At 43.7% G+C, this 22,225-nt stretch overlaps 3 protein-coding genes across 4 annotated transcripts; 1 reads left to right on the top strand and 2 right to left on the bottom strand.

Moving 5' to 3' along the window:
* The first annotated feature begins 4,087 nt into the window (after positions 1-4,087).
* Positions 4,088-6,719, top strand: LOC120652303 (probable glutathione peroxidase 4). The gene is made up of 6 exons (XM_039930079.1): positions 4,088-4,267; positions 4,398-4,474; positions 4,575-4,636; positions 5,665-5,783; positions 6,108-6,275; positions 6,395-6,719. The coding sequence occupies exons 1-6, from the start codon at positions 4,214-4,216 to the stop codon at positions 6,422-6,424; spliced, it is 510 nt and encodes a 169-aa protein (XP_039786013.1). The 5' UTR covers positions 4,088-4,213; the 3' UTR covers positions 6,425-6,719.
* Positions 6,720-6,881: 162 nt separating this feature from the next.
* Positions 6,882-10,817, bottom strand: LOC120652302 (rhomboid-like protein 19). The gene is made up of 8 exons (XM_039930078.1): positions 10,545-10,817; positions 10,065-10,189; positions 9,602-9,662; positions 9,106-9,272; positions 8,611-8,722; positions 8,310-8,512; positions 7,618-7,752; positions 6,882-7,395 (listed from the first exon to the last, which is right to left on the bottom strand). Exons 1-8 carry the CDS (start codon positions 10,575-10,577, stop codon positions 7,266-7,268), a joined length of 966 nt encoding a protein of 321 aa, XP_039786012.1. The 5' UTR covers positions 10,578-10,817; the 3' UTR covers positions 6,882-7,265.
* A 929-nt stretch (positions 10,818-11,746) lies between these two features.
* Positions 11,747-20,618, bottom strand: LOC120652301. Of its 2 annotated transcripts, XM_039930076.1 has the most exons (14): positions 20,361-20,618; positions 19,383-19,464; positions 18,316-18,419; positions 18,027-18,153; positions 17,649-17,743; positions 17,042-17,165; positions 16,233-16,313; positions 15,332-15,430; positions 15,099-15,254; positions 14,972-15,026; positions 14,812-14,885; positions 14,388-14,432; positions 13,147-13,314; positions 11,747-12,547 (listed from the first exon to the last, which is right to left on the bottom strand). In XM_039930076.1, the coding sequence occupies exons 1-14, from the start codon at positions 20,396-20,398 to the stop codon at positions 12,095-12,097; spliced, it is 1,701 nt and encodes a 566-aa protein (XP_039786010.1). In that variant the 5' UTR covers positions 20,399-20,618; the 3' UTR covers positions 11,747-12,094. The 2 variants fall into 2 exon arrangements, with proteins under 2 accessions (XP_039786010.1, XP_039786011.1); XM_039930077.1 differs by having other exon boundaries at positions 11,789-12,547; positions 18,027-18,073; positions 18,316-19,464; positions 20,361-20,570.
* Between the last annotated feature and the right edge of the window lie 1,607 nt (positions 20,619-22,225).

The raw sequence follows: 22,225 nt of genomic DNA, 5'->3' as shown, positions 1-22,225 counted from the left end.
GTCATGTCCAACTTTCCCTCCGCCCGGTCTCCATTTCCATTCTCATTGCATTATTTCGCATAACAAAGCCTGAAGTAACAACCCTATATCTCGCGGGTGACAGGAAATCACCCGTCTTCTACCGAGTTTACTTAAGCATAGCGGTGCTAGCGATAACTACACTAGTAAGGACACTGGGTAATCAAGATTATGCATCTATGGTTCCAATCAATTCCTTGAACGTACATGCACAATACTTTAAATATAACATGGAGTAATTAAAATAAGGGATATGCTCCGGAGCTTGCCTTGCAAGTCAGCGGGGTTAGTGACTTCTTCGGGAGTGTGCTCGACTGCGTCCTCCTGTTGTTCTCCTGCTTGCGGCTCCTAGACCGGCTCGGCAATTAGCTCGTAGGCTACTTCGGTTTCAGCGTCTATACGAATAAAATATGCAATGCATGAGACTCAAGAAAAGATACAAAGCAGAAAGTAAATTATTTTGGCCCTAGCATTATAAATTGAACAACAACAGATCCACGAAAATGCACATAGGCTATGCACCTGGAAATTTTTTAGTGGACCACACGTGCAAAGAGTAGGCTACCATAAAATTTTCAGGATTTTTAGACAAACAGAACAACCGATACAAAATGAATTAGCTTAAACACAAACTATAAATTTTAGCAGGGACAAAAGTGACATTTCACCTGCATGAGTATTTTTCTTCTAAAAATCTTGATCTAAAAAACCCAACAAAATTTGGTTTGCATTTTTAGCATTTTTCTGCATTTTTCTACAAAATTTCAAAGGTTTCAGCTGAAACAACTAAAAGAATAAAAACTATCCTTAACCCCCCCTCTCACTGACCCGCGGGCCCCACCCAACAGTGGGACAGAGAGGAAAGGGGGCGCTCCCCTGCTCCGCTGCCCGCCTCGGCCGCATAAGCCGGCGACGCGTTTGGCGCGCGCGCGGCGGCCGTGGGCCGGCCGGCCGGCCAGCGGGCAGCGGGCAGCGCGGTGGGTAGCGGCGGCCCGCGCACAGGGAGGCCTGTGCGCTCGCGGCCCGCGCAGGAGCGGTGCGAGGGCGGAGCCCGGCAGCGGCGTTGGCGCGGTGGCGGCGCGCGGCGTTCCGGGGACCCCCGAGCGTGAGGCGGCGTCGTGCGAGGCCGCGCAGAGGACCTAGGCGACCCCCGAGCGTGAGGCGGCATCGTGCGAGGCCGCGCAGAGGTGGCCCGCGGCGGGCACAGCGGCGGCGCAGAGCACTCACGGCGGCGCGGCGATGCTCCGGCGGCGGCGGCGTCGGAACCAAGGGGAAAAGGGGTGGGGAAGGTAGAGGAGAGAGCGAGGAAGCTCACCGTACCCTCAAATCGAGCGGAGGTGGACCGGAGGACGGGGATCGACGGAGGGGCGGAGCTCCGGCACGGAACAGCAACGACGACCGGTGGCGCAGGGAATCGATTCGGCCCGGGATTGGCGCGAACGGGCACGAGATGGGGCGAAGGAGGTGGAGGACGAGGTTGCGCGGCTTGGGGCGCGGGGAATCGAGGCACGACGACGAGGGGTGGCCAGAATCGGCACCGGCGGTAGCTCACTCGAGCTCAGCTCCGCTGCGTGATCTGCACGGGGAGGAAAGGGGAATGGGGAGGCGAAACTAGACTTGGCGTCCGACTCAGCAGTGGGGCGCTTAAGCGGCGATGGGCTCGCCGGCGTGACGCGTGGCGACGCCGACGTCGAGATCGGCGGCGAACTGGCGAAAATAGGGAAGGCACAGTGATCTCGTTTGACTGAAATTGACTCGCGTTTGACCGTCCGAAACTTGAAATTTCATATGGGAACTTGAAATTTGGCCAAAATAGAAGTTGTAGAGGGATAGAAGGTCTACAACTTTTGTTTTAGGCGCAAGTTGATTTGGAACTCGGATTAGAGAGAAAACCGCGATCGAACACTACTAAATCGATGTTTACCGCGCGAGAACTCGATTAACGCTAACGATTGTGATTAACCTTAAATAGCGATTAAGCACGGTATTAGCGTCAAAATTAACACCGGGGTGTTACAGTTTCCAACTAAACAATGGTGAGAACATTAGGTTTTGGGAGGATAAATGGCTAGGCAATTTCACTCTTAGTCAACAGTATCGTTCTCTGTATAACATTGCAAGAAAGAAACATATTTCTATTGCAACGGTTTTCAATTCCATTCCTTTAAATATCTCTTTCCGACGTGGTTTGGTAGGGAATAATTTGGTATCATGGTATAACCTAGTTGCAAGGATAGCTCAAGTAAGATTGAATGATAGTGGAGATGTCTTTAAATGGGGTTTACACCAAAGTGGAATTTTCTTCGTCCATTCAATGTATAGTGCTTTAATTTGCAATGGTCATGTAAGGCAGAATAGGACCTTGTGGAAGACAAGGATTCCCCTTAAGATTAAGATTTTCATGTGGTACTTGCATAGAGGAGTTGTGCTAACTAAAGATAATCTAGCTAAGCGTAATTGGCATGGTAGTAAAAAATGTGTGTTTTGTTTACATGACAAAACTATCCAACACATTTTCTTTGATTGTCATTTTGTAAAATTCTTTTGGAGAGTGGTACAGTACACTTTTGGTTTGGTACCACCAACGAGTGTTGCTCACTTCTATAATGATTGGCTATTTCGCTTTGACTGTAAATCTAAAATGCAATTATTATGTGGAGTTTCTGCGCTTTGCTGGGCTCTATGGTTGAGCAGAAATGATATTGTTTTTGACAATTCTTCGCTGAAAACTTATATGCAGGTATTGTTCAGGGCCACACATTGGCTTCGGATGTGGTCGCTGCTTCAAAAGTGTGATGATGATACCAACTTGTTGAAGGATGCATGCCGATCACTGGAGACAACAACTATGCAAATTTTCGTCAACTATGGATGGAGATTTAGCAATAGGATTGCTGCTTAATAAATTTCCATGAGAATTTTGTTGATGTCTCCTATTTACTTTTGTAAACTTTATGAGTGTGTTTGCAGACAGAAGTGTTGCACTTTGATGTAATAAGTGGATTGTAGGCTGTAGCCTTTAGGAGGTCAAGGCCGAGACGTTTTCCATCATCTAAAAACTTTCACGTGATACTTTTCATTGCGTGCATTGGGATTTTGGAGAAAACAAAACATTTGTTTTGCATGGGAGGAGGAAGCAAAATACAGCTTAACCTCTACATGTGCGCATGGAGACAAATTTTAGACTTTGGATCGAAACACTATATTTTAACAATGAACAATTGCCAAGAGTAACGTATGTTTGTTTCAAAATTACTCTCATTGCTATAAGACATGGTCTATTACTCCAATTATACGAGCTGCATATCACAAAATTGATACCATATTTTAAATATATTTTCCAATGATCATGATTTTAAACTATCACTAAAAGATAATTGCAGTCAAAGTTTGATTTGATACAGTCAAACTACATCTAATAAAAATATATAAACGGATGGAGTACCATTTTGAAAAAATTCCTTTTACGTATCAGTAATTTTCAACTTTTGACCCTGTTATTACACTTGCTGTATCATGGGCCCTGTTTGTTTTTCCCTAGCATAGTATAGCACACAATTTCCGAGAAAAAAATCTTACATGCATGAAGCACTAAACGAAATTTATTTGCAAAATCTTTTCACGGATGGGTGTAATTTTTCACGACGAATCTAATGATAGTAATTAATCGATGATTGGCTACAGTGATGCTACAGTAACCATTCTCTAATCGTACGGTCAAAGACCTCATTAGGTTCGTCTCGCGAAGTCGTACGTGGCTGTGGAGTTAGTTTTATAAATTACTTTTATTTAGTACCCCTAATTATTGATCAAAGTTTTTATACTACTGGTGCTATTCTCATCCAAACAGGACCATCGATCATCCTCATCCATGTACCTGGTACACCGATATAGAGGGGGCCTTCTTGCCGTCACATAAATGCTGTTGGTGGGCCCAGAGGCCGCAAAAGTCGTTCACATTCCAGGTCTGAGACCAGCCTGACAGCCTGTGCCACTGCTCCGTGGGCCCCACACGCCTGGAGCTCTGATGATCCAATACCGCTATAAATAAACACGCGCTTCTCCGCTCCATTCTCTCTCCATGCTAGAAAAAGGTTACACGAGAAAATTCGAATCAGGAGACGGGGATTCGAGAGAGCTCCGCGCCCGGTAGGGAAGGGAAGAGGAGGCGAAGCGGAGGAGGAGCCGAGGCGGGATGGGGGCGGTCGAGTCCGTGCCGGAGACCTCCATACACGAATTCACCGTCAAGGTGCGGCGATCCCCCCCCCCCCCCTCCCGAAATCAAGTTCCTTTTTTCGTGATCCTGTTTGCTTTTGAAAAATTTTCTGTTGCTGGTTCTGGACGAACAACAAAATTGGGGATTTTTTTTGTCGGAGCAGGATTGTAACGGCAAGGAAGTGAGCCTGGAGACCTACAAGGGGAAGGTCCTCCTCGTTGTCAACGTCGCCTCCAAATGGTATCATCTCTTCCCCTGGCAGTTGATAGAATTGTTCTTTTTTTGGTTGGTGGCTTGGTTTGGGAGATGCTGAAACGGTTGGTGTTCTTGATGCCGCCAGTGGGTTCACGGAGACCAATTACACGCAGCTGACGGAGCTTTATCAGAAGTACAGGGACAAAGGTCAGAGCTTTGCTTCCTGCTGTTCTTGACCAATTTCTGTGCTTATTCATGGTCTGAATTATGAACCTTTGTGGATGTTGGCCTGTACAAGTGATTCAAGAAGGGTTCTAGTTGGAATTGGATTTGTGGCACGTTGATGCTTGTTTGAATAGTGGCTGTAGTCTTCTATTTGAAGTGGAATAACAAAAGAAGGCCACCTGAAACAGAGTGCATAACTAGTCTAGAGAGATTTTACATCGTTTGGCTGACAGCACTGATACCAAAAGTGTCGTTCAGCAGTGGCCATACCTGGGACTGCTTGCAAATATTGTGTTCTTGGTTGGTACATGATTCATTCAATTTCATAGAGTTAGCTTATCAAATAGGAGTGGCGATCTTTTGGTTTATGGAGTGTTATTGCTCTAAATGCATTTAAGAGTCATTAATCTTGTCAACTTTCATAGCCTCTCTTTGTATTGGAACCATTTTGAGAGGATTAGACTTGAAAAATTCTGAGTAAGGATTTGTTCAATTTTCTTTTAAGATTATAGACTATTAATTTCAATCCAAACACAGTTTCAGGGACCATTTGGATAGTGATACTAACTTACAGACACCTGACGAAGGTGAACAAAAAAAAGTTCTGAAAGAAGGCAATGGGAACTCTGTTTTTCAATAAGATATTTGCTTCCATGAGGATTATTTCACCAAATTTGTTGAACAACTCCATAAATTGAAAGAAAGCATCACCCTTAGTTATCAGCCACCCAGCATCAAATTATGGGCAGTGTTCAGCAGAATTAAATCAAAACTGCAAGGAGTTCAAATGATACCTGGAAGTCAGAACGATATTTATATGTTGTTACTTATGCATCAAATACTGTATCCTATTACACATTTGCGTCGAATTAACTTTATTGCGGGTAGATATCAAACCAATTGTCTTATGCAACCTTACATCAAAATTATTTTGTGGGTGATATTCCATTGAACTGTTCTGTCTTTATTCTCTGATCTAATCAAAATTGTTTCACTTCTAAAATTACCAGACTTCGAGATATTAGCATTCCCCTGCAATCAGTTCTTGCGGCAAGAGCCAGGGACCGCTGAGCAGGCAAAAGACTTTGCTTGCACCAGATTTAAAGCACAATACCCAGTTTTTCAGAAGGTAATAACTGTTTGTTGAACTTGCTTACTTGTTCTAGATGATGCCATGGTGTCTATATGTTACATGGTAGGGTACATCAATTTGGAAACTAACTTCACGCAGTAGAAACAAAACATGATGAGGCATTTTTATCTTGGTTTTTGTTGGCATAATCAGAGAAGTTTAAGTTGGCTTTGCACAAATTTGTTTAGAGATGAAGTCTGCATCTGTCTCACTGAATAAAATACAGCTAATCAGTTGTATTTTGGATAAACTTGAAATCAGCAGGCAAACCATGTATTATTTCTATGAAGAGGATGATTACCTTTTCAAACTGGTTTGCAGGTGCGTGTAAATGGTCCAGATGCTGCGCCGGTCTACAAGTTTCTGAAAGCGAGCAAGCCTGGTTTGTTTGGGTCAAGAATCAAATGGAATTTTACTAAGTTTCTTGTCGACAAAAATGGGAAGGTCATTGAAAGATATTCAACTTCCACTGCTCCAATGTCAATTGAGGTCTCTCTCTCTCTCTCTCTCTCTCTCTCTCTCTCTCTCTCTCTCACACACACACACACACACACACACACACACACACACATTATTTATTTATGGTTGGTGTTCGTTTAAATTTGCAGAAGGACATCCAGAAGGCCCTTGAGGAATAGATCTCATGCCCTCTAATTTTATCCATCACCCACTGGCAGAAGTAGGCGCTTGCAAAAACTATTCCGTTGTGTAGCAACATTTAGACGCCTTTGCATTCTGTAGTACATTTCTGTATTATTACCCTGATCTTCACCTTCATGCTCATCGTGCCTTCGTTTCCTTTTGTGTAAGTAGATGTTGTATTGACTAGCCATCATCTTCTCCTTCATGCTCTTTTGCAGTTTTTTTTTTCATGGATGCAAACTATGTAACACTGATCAAGCATTGTAGTTCAAGGTTTGTGCTTATGCTTGACGACTGTGCCATGTCAGTTAAGTAGATAATATATCCTGCCCAGATCGCCCAACACATAGATTACCGAATCTTTCAGCATCTCTGGTCGAGACGTTTTTAGGCAGGATTGCACAATGATCTTAGATAAACACCATATTAGGCAAGACAGCACAAGATACAGGGTTGTTTTGGCACGTAGCATTCGGTCAGATCGCACATGAAACATAAGTGTTTTGCCAGGCTTGGCAACTAGGTGTCCAGCGATTTAGCTGGGTCATCGTGAGAATGTATTTTTCCTTCAAAAGAAGGCTTGACAACTGGAACAAAACACCGGTACAAAAAAAACTGCTCGCTGTCTTGCAACGATTGGCTCCCGCACGCGCGGTCGCATTTGCCTTCTTGCACTGTCTCCCCTTTGCTACACTACTCACAGGACTGACCACTCATGACTCTTGTCATGCCTGTGAACTACTCCACTTTCCAGAGTCTCGCTCACACAACGGCATGCGCAAAAACAGTCAGCAAATGCACAATGCAGGTTTGAATTCCACCAACCGAAAAGAGGGCTCAGACTTTATCAGAAGCATCATCCTCCAGCTGCTCCGTTGGAGGTGATGGCGGTGCCTTGCCCTCCGCGCTCCTGACCGCGGCCAGCTTCTCTGCCAGTCTCTGCTCCAGAGCTCTCTGGCCCCTTTCTCTGCAAGGAATGGACAACAGTCCGATTAAATGTGATGGACGATTGAAGACGATATCACCAGACAGTTTAGGGGGCTCAAGCTCCACAGAACATCGAGCTAATCAATGGGTAGAAATCATATTCGTGATGGTGCTCAAAGGGTAGGAAAAGCAACAGCATGTGCTTGACGATCCAAATGGTTTCAATGATGATCCTAGGATGATGAGAGAAGGGGATCCGCACCTCCTCCTGTTCGCCTCAATGGAGCCTGAACCAGGGAACTGTGAGCCATCCAGTGCCTGGCCGGTGCCTTCAGATCTTGCAGATCGCCCACAGAAAAGTTTGTGGAAGATAGAAGCTATAGGGTCCAAAATTGGCCTGCACATGTTAATGTATCAGCAGCAAGAACTTATCTAGATGTATAAGACAGTCAGAAAAAATCCAAAGCATTCTGACAACAATAGGATGACAAGACGGAAATACATCCTATAAACTAGTGAAACAAAAAATAAAATTCGGGTCAATTTCTTTCTAGCATTGTTGAGTGCTACATAGCTAGTTCAAACATGTTTAGCAATCCTAACTTTCACAAAAAAATGAAGAACTATTTGCAAGAACCCTAGAGGTAGAACTCTGAAAAAGGAACATGAAACTGTTGTGCTAGATTTCTGAATGATTACCTGGAGCTAGGAGTCACCTCTAACTTGGTGGACAGCAGGTTGGCTGAGCACCTTTTCCTCTACAACTAATTTTTTGTAGTTCTTTTCTTTATACATAGTTTTGGAGGTAGAGTCATTGCAAGGGTAAGGGATTACAAAATGATCAACAGGTTACGTAAGGGGTACACTGAAATGTTTTGAATAGTTGTGCTTTGCAGAATTATTTTATACCATTCCCTACTTTGTTACAGCAAGATCACTCAGGAAAATCAGTACCTCAAAAATCCTGGGAAGAAGCTGGAAAATGAAAATTCATCACTTGGATCTCCTCTTAGGCCCACTTCTAGTCTCTTTTGGAAGTATCGCAGGTAAATCCAACTCACATAGATACCAAATAATATGGTTGGAAGATATGCCATTGATTCCTTCAGGAAGAAGCTTACAAAAACTGAGACAAATGCAACCATAGATGGAATCCACTGAATAAACAGAAGAAGAAAAAAGTCAGGAAACCTCGGAAGAGAATCAAAACTGAGTATGAATTTGGACAGATTTCATTTTAGAAGTGAACAAACACCTTTGCGCTAATCTTGAGCACAAAAAGATTAAGCTCCTGATCAGGTAAAATTTGTTTGATGCCCACCAGTAGTCCTGAAAGAACTCCATAAAACCCAGAAAGAGGTGTATAGCTGCAGAATGACACATATAACATCAATTTTCATCGCGAAGTACAACTAGGTCATGTTGAAATAGCATGGAAATCTTTAAAAGAATCAGAAAAGAATATGCTGCTGCATCTCCTCCAACGAGCTAAATCTAGTTCTTTCTTATCACCTAGTGATACTATGATCAAAATTGGGAGATAGAAATGTCATTTCAGTTTTTAAATGAGCGAGCTCAGCAACCCATTTCAAAGAATTACGAGACTCGACTAGCGGGCATGGCTGAGTCTGCAGGTTGCCTGTTCAACAATAATTTTGCGAGTTCACTACAGAATATAACAGAGTGCCCATTTAATACGTAATAGAAAAACTATTTGACTATTACGCTATTGAAAAAATGTGACACTTACAGGTAGCTCTCCTCCTGTGTTATGTAGTACAAAACAATAGTAGTTACGAAGACACACACTGAAGTTGACAGATTAACAATAAAAATGAACTTGAGCAACTCCTTAGCACCCCATAGAGGCTCCAACACCTTCCCAAACAGAAGGAGACCAACTATGCTGACAATCACCTGGAAGCACATAACCCATGTCAGAAACAGTTGTCTAATGTAACAAATAATGAACCTTCATGACATCGTGCTGTGCTGCAGTAATGGTATGAGAGCGTAATGAAGTAATTAACTAGGGAGAAATAGATTTCCTAGAACTTAAGGCCAACAAAAAATTAACGTACACATCAAATCACCATATGTCAGAAAATATTACGAAAAACAGAAACCATATCGCAATATCATAGCATGCCTGACAATTTTCTGACGTGCTAAGAGTCAATCTTTTGTTCTCGATGTTTGCTCAACATAATCATAGAATGGTGTATTATGTGTTGAGAAAAACATACCCCTGGAATTGTTTGCTCAACATAACCAGCTGTTACCAGGTTCCAAGCAAATGGGATCGTCCTGCGCAGAAATCAGATCTAGTTAGTTAATCACAAGGAAACAGTTGTCAGATAATCTACTGTGAAGAAATGGTACAATTAGGATCTTAGTAGTAGATAGATGTAGTTATATACGGGTAGAAATTAAGATCCAAATGTACACCAGATTTGAATGAAACACATACACAATGAGCAGTAACTACCACCTCACTCTTACCAGAACACTCAGAGACAATATTTTTCCTTATTCCAATCAAATGCAGCTGAACAGTTACTGAATGCAAGTGCAAATCAGTAAGATTACAATCAAACACAACCCAGAAAGAGCTTAATGGGAGTCCAAATCACATAAAATTGCAGTCATCCTGTACAGAGAAGAAGAGCGGCTAAGTTAACCAGGTGGGTTCAGGAATCCAGCGGGTACCTGGCCGGTATCAGGGCGAGGTAGCCGGCGGCCGAAGGGAAGAGGTGGACCAAAATGTGGGCGAGGAACAGGATGACGGCGAGGCCCTTGCACAGCTTGGTGAACCCCGTGAAGGATTTCCCTCCCTGCACCAGCGAGATCATCAGATCAATCAGAGTTCAGACACGCATCAACGCACTAGGACGGCAGGTGAATCGATCCTGCCCAAGCCCAACTAGAAGCCTGGTACTCCGGGAAACGGTGATCCCCCATTGCGAAACCCGGGAAACTTGGTAGCAAGGCAGAATCCGGCCACCTCGTTCGGAATGGCACACGAGAGGCGAGCAATTCGAACCGGGTCGACTCGATGTCTCGATCCGAAGGCGGATGAAGCGCGCGCAGATCACCGGCGACGGGTTCACGCGCACGGGCACGAGAACTCGGCTATCGGGGAACGAGGAAGAGAGAGAGTGCGTGTGGCAGTGGAGGAACTGGCCGTACCGCTGCGGGGGTCAGGGCGGCGGAGGCGCTCATCGCGTCGGGCAGCGAATGCGAACCTCGCTTCCCCGAGGAACCCGAGGGTCACCGACGGTCGTCGCAGGGCGGCGGCGGGGGCTCCGGGCTCGGGAAGGATTCGCGGCCGGCGACCAGCTGCGCGGCAAGGAACTCAATCTCACGGGCCACCGCAATGGGAGCGGGTAGCCTCCACGGCTCGCCGTCTCGTCGCCTCGACGGTGAGTGCCAGGGACGGAGTCGAGCCGCGGCCCGCGGGTTTTATGCGGCGGGCGAGGACGAAGGGGTGGCCGGGTGGGAGTGGGACGCCTGGTGAAGTGGTGGGGGCATGGGCCGGCCCGTCCCACTCGCAGAGTCGCGCAGGCGTGTCCCGCTCGTTGGGGATTCGGTTCGGTCCGAATCCTCTCCTCCTCCAGGACGCGCGCGCACGCGCTCGACACGCCGGCGAGAGTGCGTGCGCGGTGCGCCCCCACCGCGCCCGAGCGTGGCTCGAGCCTAACATTGCATGATTGCATCCGCCTTTGGATGGGCGAGATATGAATGCGATGCTGCCGACGAAGGGCGGTGCCACACGGTTGAAGTGTCGCCCTGCCGCCTGCGCGCCGGCCTGCCATCGACCGCGGTCGGGGGCCGGGGCACGTCCGTCGCTGCCGACGGCCGAGCGAGGAAAAAGGGTGGGGTGGGGAGCGCGGCACGGGCCTGCCGGCTGTGGCTGATCATGCCATGCCTCAGTGCGGCAGTGCCCTGCCCCATGCTGTGCCCCGGAGAGTGATTGTTGGAGGAGCCCCTTGCCCCCACCGCCGTGCTCCGACGTCCACCGTCGTGCCGGTGACGCTGACGCAGCTAGACTCCACGTACCCTTTGCGTCGTAGGGAGCTAGATGGGCCTCTTGCAGCACGTAACTGCCTCAAGACACAAATAGGGGATCAACTGAATGTTGCAGAGCAGCATATAGTAAAGATCCTTGAGCTGGAACCCGCCGAGAGTCCGACTTATAGCTTAACATAATGAAAGTTTTAGGCCTTCCATCGTTTTTAAGCATTTTTAAAACTAATCTTGTTTAAAAATTGCTAGAGCAAAACAGACATAAGTAAAGGAGAGGTCATATTAAATTTCTCAAATGTTTAAAAGATATTTTCAGCATCGCTGGCACAAACACAACACAAAAAATTAACATGAAACGTGACACAGAATTCAAATCCACATTGCGACGCACACTACCCTTTAATAAAGAAATAAAAAACCACAAACACGACTACAAAATAATGAGCTTTTCAATTTTGTTACAACCCATCGGCAGGAAAGGCTTGCCAATTCACCAGAACCAAAGTAGTCAGTGTTTTGACGCATGATATACAATCAATTGGGGAGCTACAATTCCTAGTTCTATATATACACGAACATCCTGAAACCATCAGTTTCCTTTCCATTTTACACGTAAAATGAATCAAGCTGGACATCAGCCAAAGGCAACTCTATGTCTATTAACACACTGGAACACGTATTGTCAAGGGGGTTATTCGTGTACTCTGCTCATCTCAGTCATTGTTCTTGAAGAAGGAACCCCACTTTTGTGTCAAACCATCTATCAGGCCACCGCTCCGGTTCTTCTGAACTACCAGAGTAGCTCTTGTGCCATCCTCTCCATTGACATCTTGAGTCGTTTTCTGGGATTCCACTGAGATAGACTTCCCATTGGTAATCTGTGTTGACGCTGGGGGCTCTGAAGAGCCAGAAGCATTGGCAGAAGAAGTGTTGTCTACAGCCTGGCTATCCGCACTTTGCTCTGCACCTGCTTTTGCTCCACTGTTGCAGACAGTAGTATGCTTGCCAGGAGCATCTGGCTCCAGTGCTGCATCTGCCACACCGTTGCAATCTTTTACGGTATTATTATTCTCTTTGGATGCAGCATCAGATGCAGCTGATTGTGCATTTTTTGTATTTGACTGTTCATAGTCCTTCAGTGATTCAAGAATTGCTCGCATCAGCATCTGCATTTCAGCAAAGCAACACAAAATTTACCACTGAGAAGCTCAACAACATAAAAAGGGATGCAACTTACAAAATAAAAGTGTGTTCAACATTCCTCAACACATTGATTTGAGTAACTACATGCATGAGATATATGGTACCACAACAAATGCGCTACCATAAAATTTCTCTACATACCTAACAGGTCAGTCCAGTTCAAGCTGTTAAGATCCCCATTTCAAGTTGGAGTGTTCATCTGCACCAATAGTCCTTAGGAGGTGTACTCTCATCACTCAACAACTAAATATTAGTTTGAACTTATCACCACAATCTTATAATCAATGATCCAGGCACCCAGCTCCAGAACCTATTTCCACCTAAAACACTACTACTATAAGCTCAACCAATAGAGGGGAGGAGGCTTCCCCTTGTTCTCGGAAGGTGCCGTTCTTCAAAACGGGGGGGGGGGGGGGGGGGGGGGGGTTCTGACTCCCCGAGTTCAACGGTCAAACCGGTCCACCGCAAGAAACTTGGCAGGAGACTACTCTTACAGAAGATAGTGCAACATAACGTGATAACTATAACTCCGAAAGCTGGAGGAATTTGAGCTATAACTTACTCTATCTTCATCTTCCACGGTGTAAGGCATATCTGATAAGCTATCAAATGAGTACTCCACATACTCGCCATCATCAGAGGTTGGAGTGAGCAGCCTTCCGTTGCGACCATTGGGAGGGGTTGCTGTTGATACGCTAGATGAGGAGGGACCAACGTCGCTATCCAATCCCTGTTCAGACAGCATGCAAGTAAGAATATGTAATTCTGTATGGTTATGCTCATGCTCAATAGGTGTAAAATAGCATTCAAACAAATCACTGAAATTTACCTACAAAATATATTGAGAATGAGGTATCAAACAGGTCCACACATGTTTTTGAACAATATGTATTTTGCATAGAAGTAACCAAGTCAGATGAGGTCTAAATCAGTAAAACCCATTGTGATTACAACTACAACTAGGGAAAAAATTCTCTGGGTCATTGGGTTGGCACAAAACTTATTAGAATGAATTAATACAGATTCCAAAGCAAGGAATTGGTATAAAAATGAACTAGCTAGCTGACCCACTTATTCTATGTTAAGGTTCATACAGTAAACGTTAGCTACTCAAGTGCATGGTTCTGGGAACATATCAAGTTCAGGCCTGGCAGCAAGGAACAGAACAGAAAAAGGTAGATATGGCAAAGGGAGCTGGTATTATGGTTATGATGTGTTATATATTATGATCAGCAAATATGGTGCAACCGTGCAAGGCACCCTGTATATGGACATATTGGTGCACATCAAATAATTTTAATCATCAGATAAAATATATTAACTGCAATTTGCTATGTATCCTTTACATACATAGTTTACCAACTTGAACACATCAACCTCATAACTGCCCTAAATACTCCAGTATATAGTACAAGTTATGAAGTCATGATATGCCCTGGGTCGAATATTTTCTGGAACACCCTATCAGAGCCAGTATGCCAGTAATTGATGGCAAATAACCATGTTATACTTATTTTTTTTAAAAAAAAATCCAGTTGCTGTAGGATTGACTTAAGGAGATTTGCTTTTGTACAACTAAATGTTACAGTTTGGAAGAGGATACGTTCAAGTAGGAAACTTCAGTGCTACATAGGGGTGGTAAAGGGCCTTAAAATTTGACTTGAATAATCTAAGGGCCGGGCTCTAATCTTGTACAATTTTGAGCTAAAAATGAATAATGGCCAAGTTGGATTGTGAAGAGACCACTAGGGCCATGATCCGTACAGAACAAAAGAAACAAAACAAAGAAGCACCAACAAGCACCTCAGTTTGGTCGGCCCTATCTTCTGTGGTGGCACCAGATGGGACCTGAAAAAACAATCATAAGAAGCTGGTACTATGATTGCTACCCATTATGAAAGACAACAATGCTAATGCAAATATCGGGTTACACCCGTCTTTAGATGTTAAAACTTTTGATTAAAAGCTATGTTCACAATATTTGGGGATTTGCAATTTAGGATTGTCCCAGAATGGCCCTCTTAACTCCTTCATTCCTCTATTGTCCACCCCATATTTTTGTTAATTTAGGGATATTCTGGTCACATTTTGTACAAGTAGTGACTTCCTAGTTTTATGCGTATATTCAAAGTATTTGAAAATGGATGGAGCAATATAATCGATAATGTTCGGAAGCATAGTGTTCATTTAAGAAATCATTCAGAGTATCAACCAGTTGAACACCCACCTCCATTCTACTCATGAGCCTTCTAGAACGCAACTGCGCAATGGCATCTTCAGTGGTAGTTGCATGGGCTGTTCCTGAAAAAAAAAACACACAGAGATTGTGCTGTAATTCATTATTCATATACCAAATCCAAGTGAAGATCAAAGTTTGCAAATGATACCTGTGGGTGATTGAGCAAACCTATATTCTATGTCATGCTCTGTATCCCAATGACCCTGTCAGCAGAACCTAAGGTAAGTAAAACCAACATATTTCAATAGGCTTTGAAGAATATTGTTCTATACTACCTGACCAAGGCTGCCATGTGGCGTCATGAAATAATGATCCTCAGCCACTTCAGGAGGGTTTAGCACATTATGGAAAAATATTGTAATTGAGTCAAAGTAAAATTGAGGACGCGGTGAATTGTGATCCCCGTCAAATTTTATGATGTTTTTGTCGCCCTGTAGAATTTGAAACAACCATAACTAACTTGGCAGACAAAAGGTCTTGTACATTGACGGGAAAGATGGAAGGTTACCATATATGATTCATATATCTTGTCTGAATGGTGGGGAAGTATAAAATCATCCTCAGTTGCATGTCCAAACAAAGCAGGAACGAAACAACGTTTTGCTACCTGCAAGGTTACATTTCCAGTAGTAAATACATGTCTGCCATCAAAACAGAGACAGAAACAATGGGTTGTGAGATGGTCCATTATGAGATCAACCCTTTTTTTTTTGGGGGGGGGGGGGGATGACACTATTCCTTATGCTTGTGAGGGAGATGGTGATGGATCAGCCCGTTTTGTTTCTCAAATAGAACAAGCGGGTTAGGTTAGGAGACAAGATCGGATGATCCATCACCATCCCATTCCTCAGAATTGAACACCCTACAAGTTTCCAATAATGTTGCAGCATAGTTTAATAGGCAGTTAGTGCAAAAAGAACATTTTCTGAGAAAAGGCTTGCATAATTCCCATGTTTAGTCAAGGTGCGAAGAAAACAGGGGGGGTTGACGAAAGCGTACATATATGATGCCAATTTGCCAACCTAGCAGTGTAGGAAATATTCTACTGTTAAAGTTAACAGCAAGATGAATTGGGATTTGAGAAATCTCCTAGCAACTAATAGCAACTCACATTATTTAAGAGCAGAAAATCAACAACGTAAAACTTGGATGTACCAAGTTCGAATAAAGAAAAAAGTGAAACAGACTAAACCAAATGTTAACGTTTTGTGATAATAATCTAGGAAAGTTAAAGTGAAATAAAGGATTTTTTTTATAAAAAAAAACACTTTCCATAAAAGTCTAAAAGGAAAGTGAATGCAGGGCCACAGCAGGAAATTTGATGCTTAAAGATCACTTAATCTTGCTCATAACTTGACAATATCAAAATTTAATACAAGTAAATAGCTCTATACAAAGATATAACGAACCTGAATAGTATCAAGATCCATGATGTCAAAATTAGCTTTCCTCTTGACAATCTTTCGCATATGTTGTATTGCAAGTTTGACCTAATCAACAAGCATAGGCACCGCAATAAATAAAATGTAAACACTGTATGGAAGTATGTGAAAAAGCTGAAATTATATATTCTGTAAAAAGAAAAAATATAGCAGTCGACAGAAACTGAAGTACAATTATAATTACACATAAAAAAGTAAGTCAAAGTACGAATCTGGGTAGTAAATAGAAGGACCGACAGTAATAGTATATGCAACCATACAACACTGGAACTAATACAAGTTCATACTAGGCACAAAAATTGGAGTCTAAAGATGCAGAGATCACACATGAGTCCAATGGGAGGTTTGAGTCTATAGTCTTACTAATTGTTTGGCTACGAAGCTTTAACGGTCTGACTATTAAGTGCTCTACTTTTATATCGGCCTTGCCTGGTCTATATATGGGAAGACTTCTCATATTCTGATAGTTCAGTTCATAATCAAAATTACTTACTACTATTGGTGCATACTATAAGGAAGTTATGAGTTGCAATTTCATCTAGCTCTTCTTGTCTTGTCCATGCACCTCTTGTTTTGATCTATTGGTGCCGTATCGTAACTGCTGCAGGACTACGCGCATGCATCGAAATAAGGTCTGTGTAAGCCATGATGACACTAACAACATTGTAAAGTAAAAGCACACAGTAACTACCACAACTGCCTGGACAAACAAGGTCATTGACACATCAACAATAACAACTAACAAGTGGCGAGGTACTTATCATCAGAGAGCTTACCGTGAATTTTGGCAGTGGATATTTGTACGTGTCCACTAGCTCCATCATCAAGTCAACCAAGTTGGAGAATGGACTATCAAGAACCATTCCAGCAATTGATGGATCCTCCGCTCCATACATTAGACTAAAAATGATAAATAAGGGTGAATAGGCTTTAACGATAAGAAAGATGTATGGGAGGGTTTGTAACACACATGAATAGGGGCACACAACATATAAATGTTTCTAAAGACAAATGCCAGGTACAAACTTTAAAAAGGCAAGTGGTCTTTTCACACCAACATCTAAGACGACATGACCTGGCCACCAATGTCCCAAATGTGCCTTTTGCCCGCGGCAACAAAACTGAACTGTGGAGACAAAATTCAATAGTTTCCCCCTTGCACTTTCTTTCCCATGGTTATCAGAAAATGCCCCTTTTTAGGAATGTGGCCAGGTCATATTTTGATTCCCATCCAATAAGACACCTCTGCCAAACATGCCAATTAGATTTACCATCTATAACAACTGGCTCAAATCAATAATCTTATCGCTCTACTAAGCTGAGTGATGTGCTATAGTGATTTACTCATTCAGGACCACATTCATTGAAACATAAGGAATATACCTTGTGACAGCACCCATTGAGCGACCCCATAAAGCTATGCAAGATACATTTCCATCTGTACGCAAATAGTTAACAACAGCTTTCAGATCTTCTTTCTGTTAAACAAGAAACAGTTCATCAGCAGGCGTGCTTCGATGACAAGGAAACCAATAATGAGAATATGCCGTGGCTAAGACATGTTATTTCAGAACAGAATGAAACAAAGGGGTCAAGGCCTCAAGGGAGGTTTATACATGCTAATCAGTCAGATATACCAAAATATTTCGTTTTATTCACTTCTTAGGTTGCCTGGCCATAAGTCTACTAACACGGAATGTAAAAACTATTTCAGAACAAGAACAAGTTTAATCTCTATCTTCTGTAAGCACAAGAACTCACCTCATTCCAGCCTAAAGTGACATGTTCTCCTTCAGAGAGTCCAGACCCTGAAAAGTCCAGTGTAAAGACTGTAATGTTTGATGGTAGAAGAATAATTGCGGCTTCACTAGCATCAGCTCTGCACCCACTGGAAAATAAATAATGCAGATCAATTAATGCCAAGGCAACACAGATAGAATATCATAACAAATACTATGTGTAAGAACTGAGCTTTGTCTTTGTTATAGGTGGGAAGACATTTTGACTAAAAATCTGATTCACATTATTATGAACATACACGTGGCCTTACCTGTTACCATGACAGTATATGACACAAGGGAGAGCATTTCCTTCAGGAATCACAACAGGCATATAATGACTACATTGCAATTTCTTGCCCAGGCCATTTTTGACCTGAAAAAGAAATAGTAAGCATATTTAATCATACAGATAAAATCTTGGCAAAACTGCATAAGTTACCCGATTACTTTTGTCCATTATGGGCAAATAATCTACCCAATTAAATTTCGAAAGGCTGTAAATCAGTTTCGTTATATATTACTGTATGTTGGCCCAAAATGGATCAATTTCATTAACCAAGGCCCAAAGGGCAGTCTTACATATATATAGACTCCAACTGCATATTCTAGGGAATATGCTACTAGACCCTTAACATAACATAAAGACTTAACATGACACTAATACAATACAAGGATATTCTAGTGAATATGCTATAGCATGACGCAAAGACTTAAATAGAAAAGTGGTGCTTTAACATGGGCACCAGCCTTCTTCTATCACTGTATAGCAGGAAAACAGCAAGTGCATAATGGTAACAGATATATTGAAAGATGGAATGGATGTTATGAGGCACATAAATAGAAGAACAAATAAAGAAGAGAAAGTAACGATCATGTTTAGTTCTCATCCACCAACCACCGTATGTCCGTATCATATATTCGAAATTCAACAGTTGCATATCAACGATCAACAGTCAAAAAAAGTGGAAATCACATGAACAACTTAATATCAGTCAAGCAGTTTCAGTGAGTAAACAAGTAAAACAGAAATATCTCATATAGACCTATATCACTACTCATTTACGTAATATTTTAATGTATGAATCCATACATTTTATTATCCCTCAAACAATATGCATTATTACTGGATATCCTGAAAAGCAAGTATATTGATATCCTTTGTTAGTCCTGCATTTGCACCAGCTTTATTGTTCGTCTAGCAGGTCACCAGTCCACAGGGCACCTTTTTCCCCAAAAATTGTGCAAAATAACTAGTACAGTGCCAAGAGATTTAGAGGTTCACAGCCTGATTTTAGTCTGTTTATCATCATATTGCAGTATATAAAAACCATATCACCTCCAAGTCTTTCCTCTGGAACCATCTCCCCTTCAGCATAAACTCCTGTTCTAACAGATCGTCATTAGGACTGTAGTCAGCTCTGTCATGCAATGAAATAGCAGACCAGTAAGTGATTCCATTAACAATGAGTTGCTTAAAGGATCGTAACAGTACATTGTAGGGCTATTGAAAGTTACAGGACAGTAACTTGTATATTAGTAGTAAAAGAAGTACTTCAATTTGAGTACAGCAGTTTATGTTGCAGAAATGGATGTATTAATGAAACCAACAGACCATTAAGGACATGAAAGAAATGTCATAAAGACAGGGACATCTTTAGTAACATTTGAAACATATAAGATTTGACGATGACCATGAGAAATAAGCACCCTGCCAGCTCACATTACTAGCATCGCCAAACTCATTCATATGTTCTCAAGACCAACTCTCGGCATGCTCGATATGTACATGCTATTTTAACTTCATCAAATTCACCAAAACAGCAGGCACTCCCTCTCATTTCCGAAATTACAAACAATACAATCATAGAGAACACAGATATCCTACTGGTCCAGCGAATCACTACTGAGCTGAACAGATACAAAAACACTCAGGTTTACCAGACCATCCGAATTTCTGAGACTTGGAGCAATACCAAGCTACGACCACCCTGAGGCCTGAGGAACCGAATTGCTAGTCCCTCATAGACACACACTACCACCACCATCACGCGTAAACCTAAGACCAAGCACGAATCCACCTCAATTTTCGCGGTCTCAAGCCCAACCCGCAGGCTACCACCAGTGAATCCGATTCGACTCCCGGGGCCGTACAACTCCGACCGCGCGAGCCAACCCCAGGCAGCGGCACCCGTCCATCCACCCCAGCAGAGATCCCCCGAGCCGGCGCGGCGCGACCCAGATCCAAACCCAGAACACCCGAATCCCGGCGCCGCGGCGGAAACGGAAGGCGGCACGGCACGGGGAGGGAGCTCACCTGGGCGGGCGGATGATGAAATTGACGAGCTGGTCCATCGGTGGCGAGAGAGGGAGGATGGGGATTGGGGATTCGGGCAAGCAAGCAAGCTTGCTCTCCGCTCTGATCGCTTCCGATTTCCTCCCCCACCTTCCGCTTCGCCTCCTCCGGCTGGCTTTTTAATTGCTTGGGAACGGGGGTGTGGGGTGGTGGCTCGGGTGCCTTGCGTTTGCGTAGCTGCCTTCCCCTTTTCCGGGCTCGGCCTCGTCAGACGGCGACAGCGGCTGGGAAGGGAGAGCCGGAAAGGAAAAAGAACGGCGGTTTTCACGCCTGAGACCCTATGTTCTTCTATTTTGACAGTTATGTACACTCCATAGCGATTTATTTTCTCGTAAAATTATTTACACACTTTTTCTCAAAAACATGTACAGATGCATATAACCTATCTTTGTCTTTGTGATCACCACAGAGAAACTGAACAAGTAGAACTTGATGTTTTTGATAGAATTTTAGGAAAATGGGATCATCCTCTTACATGTCACTTTTCAAACAACTTTGCAAGAACATATCTGATCTGGACAAAAACTTTCACCTACTTTCATGCTTTCGTTTATATGATGGATAATATGGATATTAAATGGATAATGATTTTGGCACCACACGTGCGCACCAGAGGATATTTCATACTATTTGCACTCATTTATGGCTACCGAGTAGTACATTCAGAATCAGCAACACTACACATCAATGCATCTTTGTGGCAACAGGAAACTCCCTGTATAGAGGGGCATTGTACTGTACAAATTTAATAGATCTCTCCATAAAGAACTTAGGTACCGTTTGGATGTCAGTATTCCAGGCTTGGAATCGGCATTGGCATTGCCAGCCGTAAATACCGGCTGTTTGGGTGGTTTAGAATTCGGAATTGGAATTCCAACCCAATACCAAGCGGTATTCATCGCACGGGAAATCACTTGCCCCCAATACCGAGCCGGACCCCTTCGTATTCGCTGGCATTGTTCTTCTCCGTCGTCTCCCGCATCTTCGTCGCGTTCTCTTCCTCTCCGCCGCCCCTCCCGAGGTCCCTCTCCGGCGAGCCGTGCTGCCCCTCCTGCGGCCCTCCTCCGCCGCCCCCTCCCCTTCCTTCTCTCTGGGTAGCCGCGCCGCCCCTCCCTTTCCTCCTCTCAGGGGAGCCGCCCCGTCCCTCCCCTTCCTCCTCTCCGGAGATTCACCTCGTCAGGGGCTCCCCAGGCGGACCGACGGAGAACTGGAGGCCCACGCGTCCGCCTCCTCACCGGGACTCCTCGTCGGGGATGGGGAAGAAGAGTGCTGGTCCGGCGGCACGGCTCCTCGACGGCGCGGAGTAGGAGACGAGGGTAGCGCGGAGCAGGAAGGGGCGCAACAGCTCTGGCGTGGAGAAGAACGGGAGAGGTGAGGCGACGGCGCGGTGGTGGGCGGAGGCGGAGCCACGAGTCTGCTTCTCTCTTTTAGCTGGTGTGTGCATCCAATTCTCAATTCGATGGTGTATGCATCCAAACACGATTTGGTATTTTTCATCTCGTCAAATTCCATCCACCAATTTCATCTCCATCCAAACAAAAACATTGGTATTAAACATAATGCCAAAGCTAGTCAGATTTGGCATTTAGCCCAATTCAATACCAAGGCTTTCAATGTTTACATCCAAACGGAGCCTTATAGAATTTGCACATTCTAGGAGCTAATATGATTGCTAGTCATATTATTGTAAACCATATGTGTTTTACCTAAAATGCCTCACAGCATATTAAATAGAAATTGACATAGGAATAGGCAAATACTCCCTCCGTTCCCAAAGATTGCTCGTTTTAGAAAATTTCAAACATATTACCAGTAGTGCAAAATAA

This window comes from Panicum virgatum, chromosome 9K, assembly GCF_016808335.1.
Source record: "Panicum virgatum strain AP13 chromosome 9K, P.virgatum_v5, whole genome shotgun sequence".
Classification (NCBI taxonomy): Eukaryota; Viridiplantae; Streptophyta; class Magnoliopsida; order Poales; family Poaceae; genus Panicum; species Panicum virgatum.
This window is presented reverse-complemented; position numbering and strand designations above follow the sequence as displayed.